At 33.2% G+C, this 23059-nt stretch overlaps 1 protein-coding gene across 1 annotated transcript in view; it reads right to left on the minus strand.

Moving 5' to 3' along the window:
- Window positions 1-2196: 2196 nt before the first annotated feature.
- PLSCR5 (phospholipid scramblase family member 5) overlaps window positions 2197-23059 on the minus strand; it is a 32103-nt gene continuing 11240 nt past the window's right edge. Inside the window, exons 5-8 of the mRNA XM_016166228.2 lie at window positions 22213-22374; window positions 20212-20373; window positions 17856-17938; window positions 2197-2250 (exon numbers count right to left, since the gene is read on the minus strand). Of these exons, the coding sequence (XP_016021714.1) occupies window positions 17900-17938; window positions 20212-20373; window positions 22213-22374 (363 nt within the window). The 3' untranslated portion in view covers window positions 2197-2250; window positions 17856-17899. The remainder of the gene's footprint in view (window positions 2251-17855; window positions 17939-20211; window positions 20374-22212; window positions 22375-23059) is intronic.

A 23059-nucleotide genomic window follows, 5' to 3' on the forward strand; every position in this document is an offset into this window, starting at 1 on the left:
GACATAAAAGCTGCTAGCTTAACCAGCCACAAATGTGTGTGCAAAAAATACTACCCTACCTACTCATAATCTCAGCCTCATTATACCATCTTTATAATACATGCCTATGCCTGGAAGTTCACAAATCTAATTATAACAGACTAAATTCTGGGTAAGCACATGCACAGTAGGCAAAGTGTTATATAGCAGCCAACCGTAAGTCAAGGGGACTTCACATACGAATGATCCAGGACTTCCTTTCATGGCCCAAATATAAACAGACCTTTCTACTTTGTGGTTACAGCTCTTTGCTGAAAACCTGCTCCTTCCTTGGAGTGTATTCTGCCTTTTATCTTTTATCTTTTATCTTCACCTCCCAAATTCCACAGGGCTGCAGCATTCCTTAGCATGCCCTGTCTTCTTTTAAAATGTACTTTTCATAAATCTTTCTTTTTCTAAATCTCACTGACTGACCTGTATTTCTTTCTGCATTGGCCCCCTCCATGTCTCTGGGGCAATGCTGGATTTCATATCACCTTAGCAATAACACTACTAATATTTTAACTACTGTTTCTACTACTATTATTATTGACTATTATTATTAACAACTTGCTATGGTAAGAGCAAAGGTGGTTTCTACATATATTGAAATAAAAAAAATGTCGTCTTTTTTTTACACTTGAAATCTTATCAGGACTATGTGACATGATTGTTGGGTTGCTGGAATAATTTTTGAGGATTAGTTAATTAAAATATAGCCAACTCGTTGTCTTTTATAAGCTTACTAGCAGAATAATACAGAGTAAAATGTTTTAATAGAAGTCAGTAGTTTAAAATTTTTTAAAGCACTTTTTTAGGGGATTTGCTTGAAAATTCTTCATAATGCAACACAACTAAAGATGCTAATATATATTTTTAACTACATTATATTAAGTCTGGGAAGAATATTTTTTAATCAGTAAGTCTGGAATCTATTCCCTCTACTGTTTTGTCACTCAGAAAAGAAAGTGATCTGGTTAAATTTCCCTGGTAAATATACTAAGGGCAGATCTGATAATCAAATAAAAGGTATTTGCTAGAAGTAGAGAATTTATCTATGGAATGCTTACAGTAGAATGGAGTTGGCTTGTCTAGGATTTGTCCAGTAAACAAATCTAGAATCTGTGGTTTTATAAAGCAGAGCCCCTTAGAAAATGTCAAATGAGCTATGAAACTAACTGGGTGTGAAATGGAGATGTTTTTATGCCCAAAATACTTCCATTCTGTTAAGTAACATAGTTGCTTAAATTATTAAGCAATCAGTCATATTAATTTGGGCCAGGATATTCTTATGTGGCAAGAAAGGCCTCAAGGAGTTTTGTCAATGTTTCTAGACCTCTTTCTGCTTCACTTCTGCATGGTGACTGGACAACTTGTATCCTGACAATTTTTAGTAAAGTTTGATACCTGAGTAAGATCTCATTCATGAGTCTGATTTCAAATTTGAATCCCTCATATTATCACACTAATTATAATTATTAACTATATTTTTGTAGTTTAAATGAACATAATCTGTCATTTATCTATCTACTCATATTCAAACTTTTACCACTAAAAAGGAACAGTTAAGTAAGTTAATTTAGGTTGAATTGTTGTATTTTGAGCGACATCTGAGATTCTAGGTAAATCTTCACTTTGTAGAACTTAGAACAGTCCATTTCCCCTTCCCATTGGCTGACCTCTCTGTTTTAGGAATGCTAATCAAGGAAAACCAGTAAGGATGAAAAGTGGCATTTAGGGAATGAGGAAAGCTTTCCTTAAGAGGACTTAGTCACCTGACTAGGATTATTGAACAAAATAGTGGTTTAGAATTAATCTAGACAATGAGGGTCTTTAGAAAGGAAAATAGTAGTTACTGTGGGAAATATCAAGGAACTTTTCATGACAGCCTCAGGAAAGATTGATTTCTGTTCACATTCAGAGGGTTTATAACAAACTAGATTACTTGGGGGTTTATCTGCATTTGGCTTTGTGGCAGTTGTTGATAACAAATTGGAGAAAAGTGTTCCTAAAAGTGATATGACTCATTTTACTGAGGATAATGAAGATAGAAAAGAAAAGAAATGTAATTGTAAGGGGGCTCTAATAATTTTTTTCGCTCTTTCTATTACTCACCCATCAGAAGAAAATGATGGTCACATTACCAGTTTGTTTTTCTTGTCCTCTAGAATTGTCATCAGATAGCGAATACATTTAGACCACCCATTTGATAGTGAAGCAATAACTTATTATCTGTTGGAGTAGAAACAAAATTAGGCAGTTAAAATGTTTTTTTTTTTTTAACCATTTTACTGAGGTATGATTGACATACAAAAAGCTGTTCATATATAATTTACACAACTGGATAAGGTCGAACATAAGCGTTAGGTAGCTAGTTAGACATGAGTGACAGGAGAACAAAGGAATAGAGGCCCAGCCTAGAGACCACCTAAAGAACACCCTATTGGTAGTTAGAAATCCCTCCTGAATTCCCAGAGATAAAGGACAGGAGGGCCATAATCTATAAGTGGTTTAATCTGCCTGCTCAGAAGGTACTACCTACCCTAACCTGCCCACAATCTAAGCCTCATTATACCATCATTATAATACCATGTTTATGCTGGAAGTTCATGAATCTAATTATAACAAACTGTATTCTGGGTAAGCACAGGTGACCTAGGCAAAGAGTTATATAGCAGTCAAGCGTCAATCAAAATGATCTCATGTGCCAATCACCTAGGAATGCCTTTGTAACCACCCATCATGGACCAAATATAAGACAGACCTTCCTACTTCTGAGTGGTTACAACTTTCTTCACTGAAATTTCTTTTCTTCTTGGAGCGTGCTCTGTCTTTATAAAATATACTTTTAATAAATCTTTTCTAAATCTCACTGACCTGTGATTCTTTCCTGCGTCCGTGAGGAACAACTGAGGAAAAAATGCTAATAAAACTTCTGCGTCATTATCATCCCATGCCACTGGGGTGATGCCTATGTTCAATTCGCCCCCAAACGGTAACATAAGTATACCTGCATGAAACTAGCACTACAATCAATGCCATAAACATATCCATCACCTCCAAAAGATTCCTCCTGTCCACTTTATCATTATTATTATTTTCTGATAATAACACTTAATATAAGATCTACTCTCTTAGCAATTTTAAGTATACAATACAATATTGTTAACCATAGGCACTATACTGTAAATCTCTAGGACTTACACACCTCACATAACTGAAACATGTACCCTTTGACTAGTACCTCCTCATTTCCCCATCTCCCTGAAGAAGGACCTGATACAGGGACCTGCATATTATGGGCCTCAATGGAGTTTCTGATCTCATCTCTTCTTACCCTAGAGCTTATTACCACACACAAACGTCATTTCTTTAATATAGTTCTTTCCTCTGATCCAAGCTGGGTTTGCCCAGATAATGGCATTGTGACTCACTTGCTCTCCCTCATCCCCACCATTATCCTCTGTTTGCCTGCTCCTTTAATCTTTAACCCTTAGGACATAAGGTTAACTGAGCCTCAGGTCTATAGTCATGAGAGCCATAGGTTTCAGATGGACTTTAGACTAAGGATAATGTCTTGACTTTAGATGTGTTTCAGCCCCACTATCTGCTGGTTTCCCCAGTCTTTAATCAGACAGTAGATTATTTTTAATCTGACTCAAGTTTAGAATGTCCCCTGACTCAGAAAATTGACTTGAAACTTTTGACTAGGTCCAAATGTTTGCTGATGATAATTTTTATGGCTTAGCATTCTTTACAGATTACTCCCATCTTTGTTCCTGGGCTGCTGACACCATAAAAAAAGCCATATAGCCAGAAGGAAGCCCGGAAGGCTCTGTGAAGCTGAACAGACCTTTGCCCTCAATGTAGTCCCTGGAATAATGCTTAGATTTCCCTTAAATGTACTAAGCCAAACTGAGAACGTTAAGACAGCTTTGAAAGTGATAACATGCTGCCTTCTCAGATCACCAGTGCTCTGACAACAAATACTTATTCTAAATAGCCTACCTCCTGTGTTGGTCTACAGAACTCTAGCTATCCAGTTTCATCTGCGGTCCCTATCAACCATCATTCCACTCTCCGCTTCTGTGAGTTTGACTATATTTTTCATGTAAGTATTATCACCTATAGTATTATATAGTATTATATAGTATTTATCTACCTGTGTCTGGATTGTTTCACTTATCAAAATGTCCTCTAGGTCAGCAGTCCCCAACCGTTTTGGCACCAGGGACCGGTGTTCCTATGAAAATCTAATGCCTGATCTGAGGAGAAGCTGAGGCAGTGATGCTAGTGCTGGAGAGTGACTGTAAATATGGATGGCAGCTTCTCTGGCTTGCCTGCTGCTCACCTCCTGCTGTGCAGTTTGTTCCTAACAGGCCATGGACTGGTGCCAGTCTGTGACCCAGGGGTTGGGGACCCCGGCAGTAAAAAAACTCTCCATTTATCCATCTTTTCTTTTATGACCCTCAGCAAAGTTTTATAATTTTGGGTTTTTTTTTCGATGTTCAGCTCTTGCTCATTTATATTTGTATCCATTTTCGGGCATTTTACATTATTTGTAGTTAATTTTAAATGGGATCTTTTTTCCACCTATCTTTCAAATTTTTTATTGCTGGTTTATAGGAAAGTAGTTAATACTTGTTGGAATTGAATGCCTTATTGTTTTTCAGTTGATTGTTTAATATTTTCTAAAAATAAAATAATATACTCCTCAAATTTTGTTATCTTTTCTCTAATATTCATAAGTTTATTATTTTTTCATGCTTTATTCATTGGTTAAATTTTTTAAAACATTATTGAATAGTATCAATAATTGAAGGTGTATCCATATTTTATTCTTAACTTCAAGAAACATGCATGTTTCCAGTGGTTTACAATTACATATGATATTTTTTTAAGGATTTTTTTAATATTCAAAAGTTACTTTCTGAAAAACATTACCTAGGTGAGAGACTTTAAGTTATAATTCTCCAAATGGTAACATATTACTCAATTATTATTTACATTAATAATAGAAAATTCAAATAATTTCTAAATATAAGAATCTTATTTTTTCTTATGTAATAAAGTTTGGTTTCAGCAAGCACTATTGTGTACTAAGGAAATTGGGTGGTAAAAACAGGACTTTTCTTCTTTCCATAAAATTCTTTGCACTTAGTCCATAAGAGAAAATGTTTTCCTCTTCTAATAAATACTTTCTCCACCTATAAAACTACTTTTATTAAAAATATTTTAACCAAAGCATAAAGCATACCAAATTATGTTACCACCAATGCTATTTTTGAAAAAATGTTCAGTTTTCTCTCTATAATAAGGAATTTATCCCTATTTTCAGTAAATATCACATGGCAAATAAGACTCATGGTTTCTAGTGAAAGAATACAGAAAGCCAGGATATTAATTTAACCACAAATTGCTTTATATTTTGCTTTAAATAGTTTCTGTGGAAAATCAGGAAACTGATAGTGGAAGATAATAATAAAATGACTTCCCTCATCTTTGTTGTTATATGAGGGGAAGGATGATTAGCTCTCACGGACACCTCTAATTCTGGATTGAATTAAAATTTGAAGTCTTCATATGCTGTCATAGTGTAGCTGTATCTGCATTTTTAGAGTTGTGGCTTCTCTTACATTTTGCTTTCACTGTTTTTGTTCACATTTTACTTTCAACTGAATTATTCCCAAAGGCACTGACACCATTAGTTGAGTTTATGAATGAAAAATATACAGGAAAATATTGTAAGAACTTTCATTTTCTGCAACATTGATGCTTTTATGTCCTCTCTAAAAAATCTGCCTCATCCTTTCATCTGTTTTATGAATTCTTAATTTTTTTCTTCCTACCTTTCTTCTATAAATCTGCACATGTCCTGAATTTTGGATAATTTCTCAGTGTTCGGGCATTGTTTTTTTTACTGCACGCCAGACTTTGATCTTCCACAAGACACTAAAAACTACCTACTATCCTTTAATACATTTATTTTATCCTTCAGCTATCCAGGGTGGGTTTTGTTTTTTACAATTAAGAATTCTGCTATATTACGAATATATAGAGATGTTGTTTATAATTGATTAGCTTGAGAGAGTAGAATTTAGGAAAACTTGTGGGAATTAACAACTTTACTGTAACTCAGCCCATGACAAAGATTATTTCCTTTATGAAGAATTATTCAAACTTACTTTTTAGTGCTGTATAGAATCCTGGTGTCATTCAATATCCTTCATTTTAATAGAAGTATTTTTATATGAAAATTTGTATATTCTCTGTGTAGTTCTTACTAAGCCAAATACAAACACACAAAAAATAAAGTTGTAAGCTGAAACATTTTTATAATATAATTACTTGTTAGAATTTTGCGTTTGTTTCAGAAGCAGTAATGTTAGGTAGGTAGTTAGACATGAGCGACAAGGAAACAAAAGAGTGAAGGCCCAGCTCACAAACTGCACCCATTTTGCAGTTTTAAAAATCATTCTGCATCCTGAGAGACAGAGGACTGGAGGGCCATAACCTAAAACTAATGTAGTCCAGCCACAAACACTTGAACAGTAAGGACTACTCTGACCCTTTCTTCACCTCAGCCTCATTAAACCATCATTATAATATCATGCCTATGCCCATAGACTCATGAATCTAATAATAACAGACTGAATTCTGGGTAACCTCGTGTGCAATAGGCAGGGAGTTATATAACAGCCAAATGACAGTTAAGGTGACCTCACAGGCAGATCATCTTTGAAAACACCAATCACAGCCCAAATATAAACAGATCTCCCCAATTCTGTGTTGTTACAGGCCTCTTTACTGAAAACCCGCTCCTCCCCTGGAGCATGCTCTGCCTTTTATCTTTTATCTTTTGCCTCCCAAATTCCACAGGGCTGCAGCCTTTCTTAGCGTGACCAGTCTTCTAAAATGTACTTTCAATAAATTCTACTTTTCCCAAATCTCTGCATCAGTGAAAAAAATGGAGATGCCCTAGTGTTACCAGGGCAACAATGGAGTTCAGGTCGCCCCAAGCAGTAATAGTAACATTAAAATCTGAGAAATGAACTAGCAGTTTGTCGATTATTTATGGAATTATTTATCTGGATAATATATTTATAATTTTTTTCTTTTATAGTACTCTGGAATGATACCATAAAAATTAAACCTTTTTCATTCTCTTAATATACAAATATGGCCCCTAATTCTTGTGCCCAAGTGGTTGAGTGGTACATTTATTAAACAATGTAAACAAAACATTCAGCAAGTGATTGTACACTTTGCTTATGTATAATCTACATGCCTTTGCTTACTTTTCTTTTTGGTTAATATCTTTATTGTTGTAATTTACCTACATCTGAGAATGAAAAAAATTAATATTTAAAATTTACTAATTATGTTACTTACTAATATTTATAATAAATATTTCCTAGAAAAGGAGCTAAAATTCTTAGCACTGCTAGAAAATTCAGATTTACTTTAGATTATGATACTAAATCACAGGGGTCCCAGGAATGTAATACAATGTTATTTTCCAAGAATTCTTACTTTTATTTGTTTTTCATAGCCTGCTGTTTTTCTTTAGTGCACATATTAATTTTTTTAATTCCTCAAGAGTTTTATTTTTAGAATGCTCTTCTGTTTCCTGGTATGTGTGTGTGTGTGTGTGTGTATGTATATATATATATATATATGCACGTGCATGCACACACACACATATATATATTTATATTTATATTTATATATATATATTTAATTTTTTTTGGTCAGCAATTTTTTCTTTTCTTTGTCTTGGTTTTCTGTTTCTCCATATATTGAGTGGTCCTTAGTTTATTCATATTTAAGAGTAGAAGACTGGAGAATCTTGCCATTTTTCTCTGCTCTTATATACCTGTTTCTCTGTTAGCTCTTTTCCACCTCTAAGACTAAGACCGTGAGCTCAAGTATGAACAACGCTTGTCTCCTTTATGGTGAACAGACAGGAAACTCGCTCTTTGAATGCTAAAATGAGTTGACTGGACCCCCTTAGCTTCAGCCAGAGGATAGATCTCAGTGGCCTATATGGGGAATTTTACTCTGTATGGCACTGGAAGCCATTCCAACAACATTAGAAACCTTATGCTCAGGCAGTTCATTTCTTTAAGAGTGCTATTTTGGCATGGCTGGGAGTATAATGCTGGGCTGCTATGCTCAATGTGCATAGAGAAAAGGAAGGGGTTAGAAATGAAATCAGTGTGGAACACTAGCCTAGCACAGTATTTTAGTAAACAGACTTTCATCTAACTGAGTTTAAACATTCTTTCTACTCCCACCTTGCATGACACTGCTGTCTTTGAGCCAGACACTCTCATAGGATCAGGGAGGTTCTCTATTGTAGACTTCATGTTATACTGGGCTGCCTTTTACTAGTTCTGTTTTATCTTTCATTATCTTCATTTGCATAATTTTATTAGAGACTTAGGAGAAAGGGGAGAGGAGTTCTTATTTTTAGTTGTTTTTAACTGGGAAACACATTTTGAGGCACTTGTTTTAAAAAGTCAACCTATTGCTCATATGGTAAATGAATTGTAGGAAAGAGAGGCTGGTGCCACGGACATAAGTAATCAGGTTCAGAAATAGGAAATGACAGTAGAAAGGGAGATGAAGAAAGAAATGTAAGAAGTAAGAGGAAGGTAAAATTTATAACATTTGGAGATTATTTTGTCATCAGTAGTTGTATGTGTACAGGAAGAAATAATTGCTTCCTTTTGTATGACCAATAGACATAATTTTAATATAAAAACAAAATGTTAAACTCCAGGCTACATGTCTCTTTAGAATTATTTTCTAGCTGTATAATTAGGTTTTAAGTAATTAAAATTTGATCTACTGACTTTAATTAACAAATTATATTTTCTGAAATCTAATATGAATCCACGATGTCTAGATTTACATGTCAACAGTTTAGAGTGATTTATTAAAAAGTTAGAAGCCATAATTTTACATAGAATTCTTCATTTTTTCTCATCTTTTTCAATCACTCCATAAAATAATAACTGAAGCTCAATCTTTTAACTCAGATCAATACAATTTTTTTCCAACCTACTTTTTAAAAAAATTTATTTTTCCTTTAGGTTTGACATTCAATATTATTTTTTATTAGTTTCAGGTGTACAACATAGTAGCTAGACATTTATGTAATTTATGAAGTGATCCCCCCAATTAGTCTAGTACCTACCTGACACTATACATAGTTATTCCAATATTATTGATTATATTCTCTGTGCTATACTTAATCAAATGTTTATGCTTTTGGTTCTCAAAGAACGATTTGAGTCTTATTCAAATAACATATTTACCCACAAATTTTTGGTATATTATTTTTGTTGTATTATTCTACAGGCTTTGCTTAGTTAATTCCCATAATTTTTTCTGCGTCATACTAAAATACTCCCTGCCTAATGAAGACCACTAGATGCCACCCTCTTTCAGATCCTCATGGTTGCTGGTATTTGCTGTTAATTCTAAGTTATTTTTGTCACATTGGAAAAAAAAAAACTACACTCATTTTTTCTGCTTCTTTTCTTTTCATCATGCCTAAATGCACTAAATTAGGACCCTTAACAAAGTCCATTTAATACTACCTTCTCCAAGGCCTAATAATATCAAAGACTTAGATCCCAAAAAAATAACTAAATCATGTCTTTGTTTTTTAACTCACTATAATATTGAGCATGGTTAACTACCACTCACCTCATGGAAACCTCTCCTCTCTTAATTTCTATAGAATCATATTTTATTGTTTTTCCTGCTGGTCTCCAGGCAGTTTTACTCTGCCCTTCAACTTTGACACTTCTCTTTTCATGCAATATAGTTTCAATGGGTTAAGTTATGCGCTCACAATTTCAATTACCAGATTTAAACTTTTGAGCTAGAGGTTTAAATTTCTCTCCTGATAAGTATTGCCAGTTTTCTTCACTTTGATGTTCTATAAGCATTTCAATACCAATCCAGTAAGAGATGAACTTCTCTCAATTTCTTTTCTGAATGCATTCTTTATGTGGGTGGAAAATAAACTAATAATAGAAAGATTATCATGTGTATTAATGATTAATTAGAGACCAAGTGATTTCAGCATGCAAATTTTGTCCTGTTTAGTATTTTGACAGAAGGACATTTATTCTTCTCTATCTTGAGTACTCATGTCCGTTGATATCGTTTCAAATCAGACTGCTACAGAATTATATGAGGGGGAATATTAACAGGCCAGGAATTAAATGTGTTGGGTAGTATTATAGATTCTAGGAAACCTGGTACATGTTTATAGGTTCAACATTATAACAAATCAATGGAAAAAAATAGAAATAGATTTTCATTACAGATGAACTTATTTAGAATACAATTGAAAGGGTTGGGAGTAGTCATAAAGGAAAAAAGAGAGTAATTATTTTTTTAAATTTTATTCTTAATATTTTTTTCCTATGAATTCAGGAAATCTTACAAATTTTCCTTTGAGGCAAATCTGAATAATTATTTTTAAAGATAGTTGCACTTCGACCATTGTACATGTGTGTGTATGTGAGGAGGGTTGTGTATGTTTGTGTGAGTGTATGTAGAGTTTATTGTTCATACATTTCAGAAATATATAAATAGTAATTAATTCCTGCATTATGCCTGCCCAAACTGTGAAATAATCACTATTAAATTTGGTATTTGTTCTTCCAGATTTTTAAATTTAAAAATATCTTATAGAGTATATATGTAATTACCACTTCTTTTTACAAAAAGAAAATGAATCATAGTTCTTCATACTTCTGCAAAGTAACTTTCTTTTCCTCTATCTACTGTGTTACAGACATTTTCCATCCTCCTTCCCCATCCCTTGCTCCTTTTCCCCTGTCTCCCCCCATCTAAACAGCTATCAATCTCTAAATTTAAAAAAATTCCTTTTTCTGTATAAACAATTATATTAACTAATCCTCCATTGGTTAACATTTAGGATTTCTCCATTCATTTTATTGTGAATATTAAAATAATTTTGCAATTAGAACCCTGGTACATATATCTTTGAAAGCTTTTGCATTTATTTAACATATCTATAGAATAATTTCCAAGAAAACAAAGTTGCTTGTCCAACTAATATATACATTTAAAGTTATTTACACTTGATGCCAAATTTTCCTTCTGATTAATATCAATTTATTCTTCTACCAAGAGTCTATAAAAAGTAATGCTTTCTTGAGCCTTTGATAACAATGGATAATTCAAACTTCAATCTTTTCTACACTTGATCTCAGCCAAAAGGCTGGGAAGCGATTGAATCTTTTCTAATCTAATTCATTTCTTTAAAAGACAATTTGAACATAATTTCCTTTTAAATAAATTTATGTTCATTGGTATACCTATTTTTCTTTTAAATTATTTGTCTTATACATTGGTCAAGCTCTTTCCGCATTAAGAATAAGTACTATGTCTTCTTACGTGTTGCAACTTTTTTTCCTTTTGTCTTAGTTCATGTTATATTCGCATAACAGAAAATTTTAATTGTCTAGAATTTTATGATTTATTTTCATATCTTGATTTCTGTTGTGGGTGACCCTAAATCTTATTTTAATTTCTCTAAACGCTTATATCAGAGAGTAATATTTTTAGCTTCATATTACAGTCTACCTAAATACTAGTGGCTTAAGTATTTAACACATTAAAGATCTCCTTTAAGAATTTTTGAGCCAGGTAATCCAGGACAGGTACAATAGTTCTATCATGTCATCAAAGACCCATAATACTTCTATTATTTGAGTTGCCATTCTTAGAGTATTGGCTTGTTGACTCATTAAGATTGCTGCTGTATTTCCAGGCATCAAATCATGTACCAAGGAGGAAGAAGTGGGTAGAAAAGTAGAGCCAGCCACATCTGACCTTTTTAACAGGAAAGTTAATGTTTTTACTGGAAGCCCTAATAGGCTGCTGGTTATGTTCCATTGATAAGAAGCTGAATTACATGGCAACTCCTAGATATAAAGAAGTAGAAAAAACAATTAGTTTTAAATAAACTTAGGTCTGTAGGATAGACCTATTTTGTGGCTGTCATGCTTTTAAATGTACTTAAAAAGATTTTATATGACATTTATGATTATATACCTGTGCTTTTGCTATAGCAAATAGAAAATTTAAACTTTTGTACTCTCTCTCGTCTCTTTATTTTACATATACCCCATATGTAATTATTTTTGATTTTACAAAAAGTGATCATAGTTCTGCATACTTCTATAAAGTAATTTGATTTTCCTTTACCTACTATTGTTTAGTAGACATGGCCACCATTTTTCTTCAGGGACCATCCTTTCCACTTCATTATTCCCCAGGAGAAGCTATCTTTTTAAAACACAGGATTTTTTGTTGTTGTTGTTGTTGTTTTATTGTTGTTTGTTTGTTTTCTAAGCCACTCTTTTTACTCTCTAAGTTTTCCACTCTATTATGCACATTCATTTTTTATTTCTTTTGTATTATTGCCTAAGTTTACCAATTTAAAAATGCTAATTGCTTACTTTTACTTATTGCTTGCAATTAAAGGACATATAAAGTTTTTCTGACTGTCAGTAACTTTCTAGGTCTGGTGGGTAGCCAAAAATGTAACACAGCCATTGCTGTTTCAGACTGAGGCACCTAGAGAAAAAAAAGGGGGGGCACTTTTAAAACACAAGTGGTACTCTACTCTGCCTTTCCACAGCCTCTATAAAACTATTAAGGGCAAATGAATTACTTCTTTGCTTACATTCTGCCATTAGACATTAAAGCACTTAAATATCAACAGTAAGCTAATACAAAACTAGAGTTCTTTTTTTCCTCTCTGCCGAATAAAACAATGTTTTCTAAAACTCCAGACTACTACTGATACTATGAAAAAGTTTTCCTAGTAGAAAATGAAAATTCTATACTTCATTAAAATAATCTGTGTTTTAAATCAACAGCTGGGTACATTTGTCTCGAATTAAACCAATATCTTATGAGTCTCCCCAGTTCCTCCAAACAATGAACCAGAAGCTATGACCTATTCCTGTAACCAGAAAGTGGATAAGTCTATAAACTAAATTTCCAAAACTTTCGGGGTCCCTCTCAGTGTCTTTTGGTCCTCCTCAGGGCCTTTACTCTGTCTCTGTCATTGTCCCCTTCTCTCTATTGTCTCTATTCCTCTGAGTCTCTCTTAGACTCATTTGGACCTTTGAATTCTTTCTTATACTTCACCAAGAAACCCCTTCTCTTAGTATAAGGCTTGAGTTCCCCCTATGGTGAGAATTTGCCCTGTCTTACATCGCTATTACCTTACACCACTCTGCTCCCTCCCTAATTAGTCTCACCAGCTACCATTTCGATCGCCTCTTCTATACCAGATATCCACACTACAGACCTTATCAGACCAGGCATTAGAAGCCAGGCTCATGAGAAAGAAAGGACAGAAGCTAGGATTGCTCAAATACTAGCCTTTCAAGGCCAATTACAGCCCAGGTCCATGGGTAGCTCCCAATGGCAAGAACTCATCGAAGTGCATCGTTTGCCACCAGCCTGGTCACTGGGCAAAAAAATGTGTCCTGACAAAGACAAGCCTCCCAAATCTACTTGCTACGAGTGTCAGCAGTTGGGTCATTGGGCTGCCCTCTGCCCCAAGGGTCGAAGGACCTTTGGGTCAGAGCCAGCCATAGTCTGTCAAATGATTGCACAGGACAGAGGAGAACCCCTACAGCTGGCCCCCTTACAAGGAATCTCTGTCACTGGTCTGGAGCAAGTGTTAATCTGGATGTGACAGGTGGGACAACTGCTTTCCTTTTGGATACCGGGGCCACCTGCTCTGTCCTTCCTTCTTTGGACCCTTCTTCTCTCGAATTTCCACCATTTGGGGCATCACCAGTAAGCCAATTTCTTTATTTTACTCCACCTTTATATCACCTATTGGATAAATATCCATTTACCCATACATGCAGTAGTTCCTAACCCATTTATTCTCCTGGGGAACATACCTCCAGAGACCAACTCATTTACTACTTTAGACATAAAGGCTGCATTCTTTTTTATGCCTTTTAGTCCACAGTCACTATTTCTATTTGCCTTTGGATGGGACTCCCCTAATGAAGTCCACTAGCAATTGACTTGGACAGTACTTCCTCAGGGATTCCAGGACAGTCCCCACCTTTTTGGTAAGGCATTAGCTCATGATTTACGAGATTTACAACTTGAGGGGGGACCCATTTCCCAGATTATAGAAATAACAAAGTAAACACTAATAAAAAATGTATTTCCATGAATCTGCTGGTATAACCAAGCAGAGCTAATAATGTGGTGTTGCTGCTATCTGCAGCCTGACTTATTTGTGTATGTTACTTACATATATATGACTGGGTTTTGAACAACTTGATTATCTAAAAAAGTAGAACATTTTATCTATTAGTCTATGTATTTTCTAAGGCTAGCTTTGAACATATTTAAAAATGTAATGTATTTTAAAACACTCAAAATACTTGTGAATATAATACAAGTATCAAAGTGTATACTGTGGCTATATTTATTATTTGATTATGCCAAAATTAATTTTGAAAACGCAATTAAATGGCAGATTAAAAAAGCCTTTATGATTCATTGATACCAGAAAATATTTTCTAAATCTTTTTTGTTTGATAACATTTTTAAAAATACACAATAAAATTTAACCTTTTTCTCAAAGAGATTTTTTTCAGGTTTACCCATTTCCTGTTAATCTGTGATAGTAACCACAGAGGTATCCACAAAAATGACACCAAAACTATACTTTTAGTGGATGAAAATTTTCAGTTGCTTGTATGTTGCTTTTTCAAAAAGAGAGAGCATTGATGATAATATTACATATTTAAACTTTACAAGAATGAGAACTTTTTAAATTTTCATTCTATGTATTTTAGAAGTTCTCTTTTTGCCATTTCTTGTCCACTCATATTCTTATTGTAGAAGGTAGACAAAAAGATAACGGCTCTGTGAAACTTGGCAAGTTACTTTAACCTTCCTAAGCATTGATTTTCTCATCTGTGCTTTTGAGCTTATAATAAGAATTTTGTCATGTTGCATTGAAATTAGATGATAATTACATGTGAGTAGTCTAGCACAATGTCTAAAACATGCTCATTAATGTTAGCTTTTATATATTCATAAAACAAATCATTTCATCATGGTACCAAATTACCAAATTTTCATATTTGAAATTCTTATATTTTTATTGTAATTGACCTTTAAAAACCAGATATTTATAATTAAATAGAAACTTTCTGTAAAATGTATTTTCATTATTTTAATAATACTTTTTTTGGCAGCTAATCATAAAATACTGGTTCAGTGAACAAAAACTAATATAGTCTTCTCTTTTTTGCTAACAAAATTTTAATTACTTTATTTTTTCTTTTAAAAATAAACCATAGACTCCTTAGATTATTTAATTTAAATTTCTTAAATCTGTGATGCCTAAATTTAACACCTGGACAGTTAGAAGAAATACAATATGTCACTAAGCATAATGCTCACTTGTTTTTATGGCAAAAAATGTCCTAGTATAAGAAATAGACAAAATCATTTGCATTTAGAGAATTTTTATTAGAAAGGCTTTTTTTTCCCCCTACGATAATCCACAGATTTCAAAACAAAATGTTATAAGAATAAAAAAGATTCAAAGTTTATATAAAGGAAAAATTGCTAAAATTGAGAACTCAAATATTGTAAATTTATTTCTTTCTAATTTTAACAATTAAAGAAACTGTGACAGAATTGTAAAGGTAAGAAGAGTAATTTATGGAGTATTAACATTTTATGTTATTTACTAGGTTTATTGTCATTTTGATAAAAACAACAAATCTAAAATACATGTATATCAACCTTTAATTAAGGCTCAGATGAATCCAAATTTTAGTGAACTGCTATATATGCTGTCAGGGTTATACTCTTATTCTTCGGATCACTGTTCAAAACCTCTCTTTTGGAGGGAAGTATGTGTGATTTTTCTAGTGAGTTTTCGTTTTTTTCCTCTAGGCTATTATGCATAGGGAAAGATATTCAGGGTTTGTTTATTTGTTTGTTTGTTTGTTTGTTTGTTTTCCCAGTACCCGTTGGTTCACTCAGACTCAGTTACTGAGTTCAATCTAGTTTCTAAATAAATTTCAGGGTACAAAGACTAAGGTACATACATCTAGAAAAAGAAGGTATTCTTTGAATCATGATCTAGCACTGCTAGTTGGAGGACACCTGGGGTATAGTGGGAAAGGTGTCCTCATTTAAAGAAGAGAATCTGTATTCCATTAGCCACATGCTGAACTCCTGGGGCCTCTTCATTCTGGGTGATAACTACAATGTATCTCACTTCCATGCCTCTGTGCTGTGCTCTGAGCTTGGCATGTTCTCCCAGCCATAGATTTGACCCCACCTGGCCTGAGAACACAAACTCATCTCATCCTCTCTAGCTCTCTCATTAATCTTATCTTTAATCAGTCAACTCTCAGAAAAGATATGAAGCAAGAATAAAGAATGCTAAAAGAAACTGAACCAGAAAATAGAGGAAAAACTCTTCCTTTTCATCTTGCATAAAGCCGTAACCCAGAAACCAGAATTAAATGGATATTTGTGGACTATTTGGGGAATTTAATTACCATATATAATATTATTTCTAGATGATAGATTCCTAATTCCAAACATCTAATTTAGTAACAGATGCTTGGAACACATTCCTTTTACTAAGTATGGGATTGCCTGGAGTTTCTCTAAACATCTTTATATGCAGATGAAAATTTGGGTGATATTTGTGTAATTCTAAAGTAGAGCCTAAATGGCTACATGGTCCTTTGCTTAAAACAAATCTGTTTCCTCATTCTGAGTAGGGAAGAATTCATCATTCATTAAAAAAAATTTTTTTTCCTCTGGTGTGGACTTTGGGAATATGTGGATAACTAGACAATAATCTGAAGGACTCTGAAAACATTAAAGGGAAGGCATTAATTAATTGAATTGACTGTGCTCCCTGACTTCTGCATTTGTCCTGTGCATTAAGTTACATTTGTTTGTTTGTTTGTTTGTCCATTTGTTTTTAAGCCCTGGAGTTGTCCATTTTCAGAGCTTTAGATCTACCTCCCCCTTTTTTCTGAATTTTCATTGAGGACAGATAAAGTTCTTACTCTGTACCACTGCTTTTACTAACTTGGAAGTCTATTTATATGCTTATTTAAATCTCTATCATGGGTATGTATTTAAAGATGTTTTGGTTTGTAAATATTAGTTTCTTTATGGATTGTAAGTGTGCCTTCTGCCATTAGAATAAGTTGATTTTATCTATTTTCCTTTTCATCTTTAAACATATTATTTAACCAACTTTTAGCTTTTCCAACATGTAGTAAAAGTGTCTTAATACAATAAGAAAATTAATAAACAAAATTTTAAAAGATTACTTATGAAAATATATTTTAGAAATTCTGTTCTTTTGATTTGTAACCATATTTGGTACCAGTAAAACTTCAAAGTGTTCTCTAAACTTTGGATTTTCATCAGCGATGCTGAAAGCCTTAGTTTTTCATTTCTCATGCATTCAAAAGAACAAAAAGAAAGAATGATAATCTCTCAAAGTAACCTGTGCTAGGGCCAGTAATCTCGTTTTTAGCTATAATGCATTCATAACCAGATAATTGCTTCATTACATTATGGTTTAATAAATATAATAAAGAACATTTTATTACAAAAGAGCAAATACTCAAACCATTCAGAAATGAAATCCAAGCTCAAGGGATTTCTAGAAGAAAATGAAAAAGAATTAGACAGTGTCAAATATTGACATCTTCAAGGGAACAAGATCATTAAACTTGCCATTTACTTACTGAAATATATTCTGCATAATTTACTATTTTTGTCATCTTCCTTGTTATAATCCAGCCAGTGAATGTTCAAAGAACATAAAATCCTACAAATAAATAAACTGAATATGAGTGAATTTACATAAGGGCAACAAATTAAGATCAAGAGTCTTACATGTAAGCTTCGATTATATGAAACAATTATGTTTCCCAGTTGTGTTTCAGCAAGTGATTTATCAGTAGGAGAAAAATAAAAAAGTTTTGTTTCATGACACCTGCATGCCTAATTTTCAGAGCAGAAACAACTTGGAAACCTTTTCTGAATTAGCAAGATTATCATCAGTTACAATTTCGGGTTATCAAGCTTTTGCGGAATTAGACTAAAGGGCATTCTGGGTTAGTGCATGAAGTTATAATGGGCACTGACCTTTGAACAAGAATTAGATATATCACCATGGACTACATGATCAGTAACTAGACAGTCATCTGAGGAAGTACTGAAAACTCTACCAGAGGGAACTTGGGAGACAAACTTAGAGCTGTGGGTTGTGGAGAGGTGGCCTTGAACCACAGGAAATATAGGAGGTATTTATAAATGTTGCTGTTTAAATAAAAAATGTCCTCACACTAGCAGTTTTTTAAAGGTCTTTTCCAATAAGGTTATAAAACGTAGACAGCATTTAAAAATTAAAAACATAATTCTTCCTATCCATTTATATTTAGAAGTCAGTAATTTATGTTGGTAATATGTATGAGAAATTGTTTTAAAAGCTATGTCGACAAAAAGAAAAGCACAAATGTTTTATGATATTATGATAAAAAGAAAAAAAAACACAAAGTGGATGAGAGCCATTAGATAGTCTCAGTCAGGATGTTTCTCCCTTAGACACTGGAGTTGAAGAATAATCTTTTAGGATAATTGGGGTATTATCTAGATCAGTGCTTTTTAAATTTATAGTGTGTAAGGAATTGTTAATAGTACATTTTTGCCATCAGCCTGTTACATAAAATAAGTGGGTAGGACAGATTAAAAATAACCTTTTTAATGTAAGTATTAAGTGTAAGGCTTAATTACAAAGGCCAAATTAAAGTTTTGGAAAAGTATGTATGTGTGTGTGTGTGTGTGTGCACCCGCGCGTGCACACACACACGCATGTGTGTACATGCATGAACATGTGTGTTTGGAGGGATTGGTATTGAAGCAGAAAATAATCAAAATGTAAAAGGTGAGCAAAAAGTGGCAAATTAAAAGCCCTTTTGAGTAGAACTGAGAATGAAAGAAATACTAGATAACAGGCAAGATTGACAGGAGTTCGTTATATTTGCAGATGAAAATGCAAATTGAGGGTAGTGACTCTGTAGAAAGGACAAAAAGCTAGTACTCTATACATATAAAGTCTACCTTCTTCCAATGATAGGGAACTAGTGAGTTAAAGTAACTCCTCTTAAGTTCCTGAAGAGATCATCCCTATATATAATTATTTATTCTGTATTAAACTCTAAGTATCCATCAGTGATGTAACCAGGGAATTATTTTTAGTTAATGTATTTCTCAAATGTTTTTAGAATTGACTGAGTAAATAGGGCCATTTTTCCCCCATAGTAGCACACATTAGTATAACCATAAGATTTAGGATTCTAAAATTCTGAAGAACAACAAAATATGAGAATTTTTATGTAGAATGTAGGTTGGTTTTTAAATTGCATCAGTCTTTGTGAATGCATTGAAATGCTGGACAATAAGGGAGATATATTAGAGGAAACATCTGGAACAGGTGATAGCCAAGCATTTGGCATCGGTATTACTTGACTTCTGTTCTACTATCACCAATTTCATACTAAAAGAAAATGTTTTTTAATTAAGTTACAAGTTGGGAAGAAAGGACAAAGACATAATATCTTTGTAATAATGGAAGCTAGTACATATTAACGCATTCTTGTCATTTCATGTATCTATGTACATATTGGAAGGGCAAGAAAATTGCACTTTTCACATTTTGAATATCACCTAGCTCATTGTTAAGTTATGAAACTGTCCTGAACTTTACCCAGGATAAATAATTAGGATATTTATGTTTATGTATTTTTCAGTGCAAGAGTAAATAAGTTGACAATCTAAATTGATGTTGAAAGGGAAGGGTAACTCAGGTTTTGATGAAATGATGAAAAGGATGTGACAGGGTGTCAGTCCTTGAGGGCCACTAGAGAAGGGCTGTCTGATAGAAATGCAAGCTTCTGCATTCTGACTTCTGAAGAATGTTGGTCCTACACTAACTTTCTATGCATACAACTTACTCTTTCAGGTAAATGCTGAGTATTTGCAATTAATAATTGAAAAGGAGAGAAATAAATTACTTATACTCTTTAAGACCATACTTACAAGGAGAAAACAAGCACCAATCATCGCTGCTTTGACTGTCACATCTAGGTCTGCAGGAACGTGAATCCCAAAGTTGTCAGCATTTGTGAAGACGTCATTTACAAACCCTGACCAGTATTTGGAAATCTTCCCAATTGTAAGCTTTTCATTAGTGGTCTTTACCTTTAAAAAGAAAATTAGAGGTGTTTGAAGGCGAAAGAGATGATTTTAGATTTCTTCACATGTTTACTTCATGAGAGATGTGAATTATTTTATTCATCATCTCTAAAGTTATTCATTCCTTTATACAAACATAGGTTTGTAGACTTAACTTTCCAGTTCACTCTTCAGGAATTTTGCTTTTCTGACAGTTTTTTAATCCATCGTATGTTTCTTCCTTCCTTCCTTCCTTCCTTCCTTCCTTCCTTCCTTCCTTCCTTCCTTCCTTCCTTCCTTCCTTCCTTCCTTCCTTCCTTTTCTTTCTTTCTTTCTTTCTTTCTTTTTCTTTCTTTCTTTCTTTCTTTCTTTCTTTCTTTCTTTCTTTCTTTCTTTCTTTCTTTCTTCTTTCATTTTCTTTCTTTTCTTTCTTTTCGTATGCAGATAGAGAGTATATTAGTAATAAATAATTAAGGACAAGCTACCACAAGATGGCAGCAGGTACATAGTCTCAATTATGTGGTCTAACTATGAAGGCCATTCCTTTACTTGAGGTCTCAATTTATAACCTGAATTATTTAGAGAAAGCAAGAAAGGAAAGAAGGAAGGAAGGAAGGAAGGAAGGAAGGAAGGAAGGAAGGAAGGAAGGAAGGAAGGAAGGAAGGAAGGAAGGAAGGAAGGAAGGAAGGGAGAGAGGGAGGAAAAAAGAAAACAGGTTTGAGATTTTAGAAGTAATTAGCTTCACTTCTGGGTACAATTTTTTTAACTTAAATTTTATTGCTAGGATTTATAATTACAAACACATTTAAATATTAGCCATTGCTTAACCTCATTTTTATGTTATACACAGACATTTAATTAGACCACTCCTTTATAACCAATCCTAAGTCCTGTTTTTGAATTTAAAAAGCCTTAATATACCACACAGGAAATTCAGACTAATTTGACATTAATAATCTATAGTCCTTCTCAGCTAGAAGGAGTCTACAATAAAACTTTATCAACTATTCATTTGCTTGCCCTGTTACTGATTCAATATAAACTTTCACTTTCAGTATGTCAGTAGAAGAAAGAAAATAGAGAAAGTTACTTATGACATCCTTATACCATGAATACTAAAACTCATATCTAAGTTCTCCTTGTTCGTAGGGCATATTTTTATAGTTCACTCTTAGGAAAGCCATGCCAAGTCCTTTTGGACTAAGGTGGAGTTAGGACAGCTCATTTTGCAAAATGTATTCTATGTGAATACATTCTCTGGAGTTCCACAAACTGAGTGTCCTGGTGGGATATATATGAATGAATGAATAAAAAATAAATATACAATTTAAGTCAGACCATCTCCTCTGCCTAAGATATATTTCCAGGGTAAGCTGTTAAGATAGTTCATATTGATACAGATTGAATTTGCAACTATGTATTGTTTTTTAATATTCAATTTACACAAATATGTTTATGTGAACTCTCATAAAACAAAGTTAGCAAAAATATAGAATTTAAATTAGTGATATTTTAATGGAATGTGCCTCTGAGATGAGATCTAAACTGGGATACTTTACCACGAGGGCTACTGGAAAAAAGATGTGATTTATGTGATTCCAAACTATATATATTTGTTTTATATCATGGGTGCTATATTTCCACATAAATAAAATCCTTGTTGTATATTTTTAAAAAATTATTAGACTTACATCTGAAATTACAAGTTATTATTGGCATGTACAACATTAGCTTACTACGTTATTTCACAAATATTTTTCTAAATTTATTTCTGAGATATTTCATGATTGGAACATTTTAAAAATTGAATTCTGTTGCAAAAAAGCAGGTCCTAAGTGAAAACTTTCTACATTTTGTCAATCATACCTCAAAATCCACATCACCAAAACAGCCACATGTTGTACAAGGACCAACAATTTTCAAAATATCTTCTCTGTTTGCATTTTGAATTGCAAATTTAGGCAGAAAGGGGTCCCACTTCTGTGCAACATAACCAACTATGGTACCAGGAGGGGCTTGGATTTCTAACTGTAAGAAGAGATAATAAAAACATTTTAAGGTTATTATATTTTAATTTTATTATAATAATTAGTTTACTTCTAAATAATATACTTTTATGAAGTTATTTTCATATATTACAAACACTTTAAATATCTATCTGCTTCTAAGGATGCAAAGCTGTGAATGTTTTTTTTTTTTCATATTTTATAGAAACTAAGAAACTCACTGTATATATAAATGTTTGGCACTATGCACTAAAAGTCCATGCCTTTGATTTTACTACCCTAAAGAGAACCTATCCCAGAACTATCTTCTGACCTTGGGACACTGGCTTATTTGCCATTTTCGTTCTTACTACAATAGGTCAAGCACTGGAAGCTGTTCCCTCTCAGTTGCTACAACACATGTTTTCATCCTTATTTCACATCTTTCAAAGTGATAAAGATTAGTAAGTGTATTTTCAGGCTTTATTTTAGTATTTCACCCATTACCCTTCATTCTGATTTTTTATTTTCCATTATATTATATATTTCGATATACTTATATAGCCAAATCAAATTATTTGTGAAGTAAGCTGGAGTCGGTGCAAATAATGAATATTGGTTGCTTTTAAATCAAATCAACTTTCCATCATCAGATCTCATTTTGTCATTTCTTATGTATTAAGTTCATAGTCTTATGTATATGTCTATAGTGTTCTTGGATAGACATA

The sequence above is a fragment of the Rousettus aegyptiacus genome, unplaced genomic scaffold (genome assembly GCF_014176215.1).
Source record: "Rousettus aegyptiacus isolate mRouAeg1 unplaced genomic scaffold, mRouAeg1.p scaffold_m13_p_4, whole genome shotgun sequence".
Classification (NCBI taxonomy): domain Eukaryota; kingdom Metazoa; phylum Chordata; class Mammalia; order Chiroptera; family Pteropodidae; genus Rousettus; species Rousettus aegyptiacus.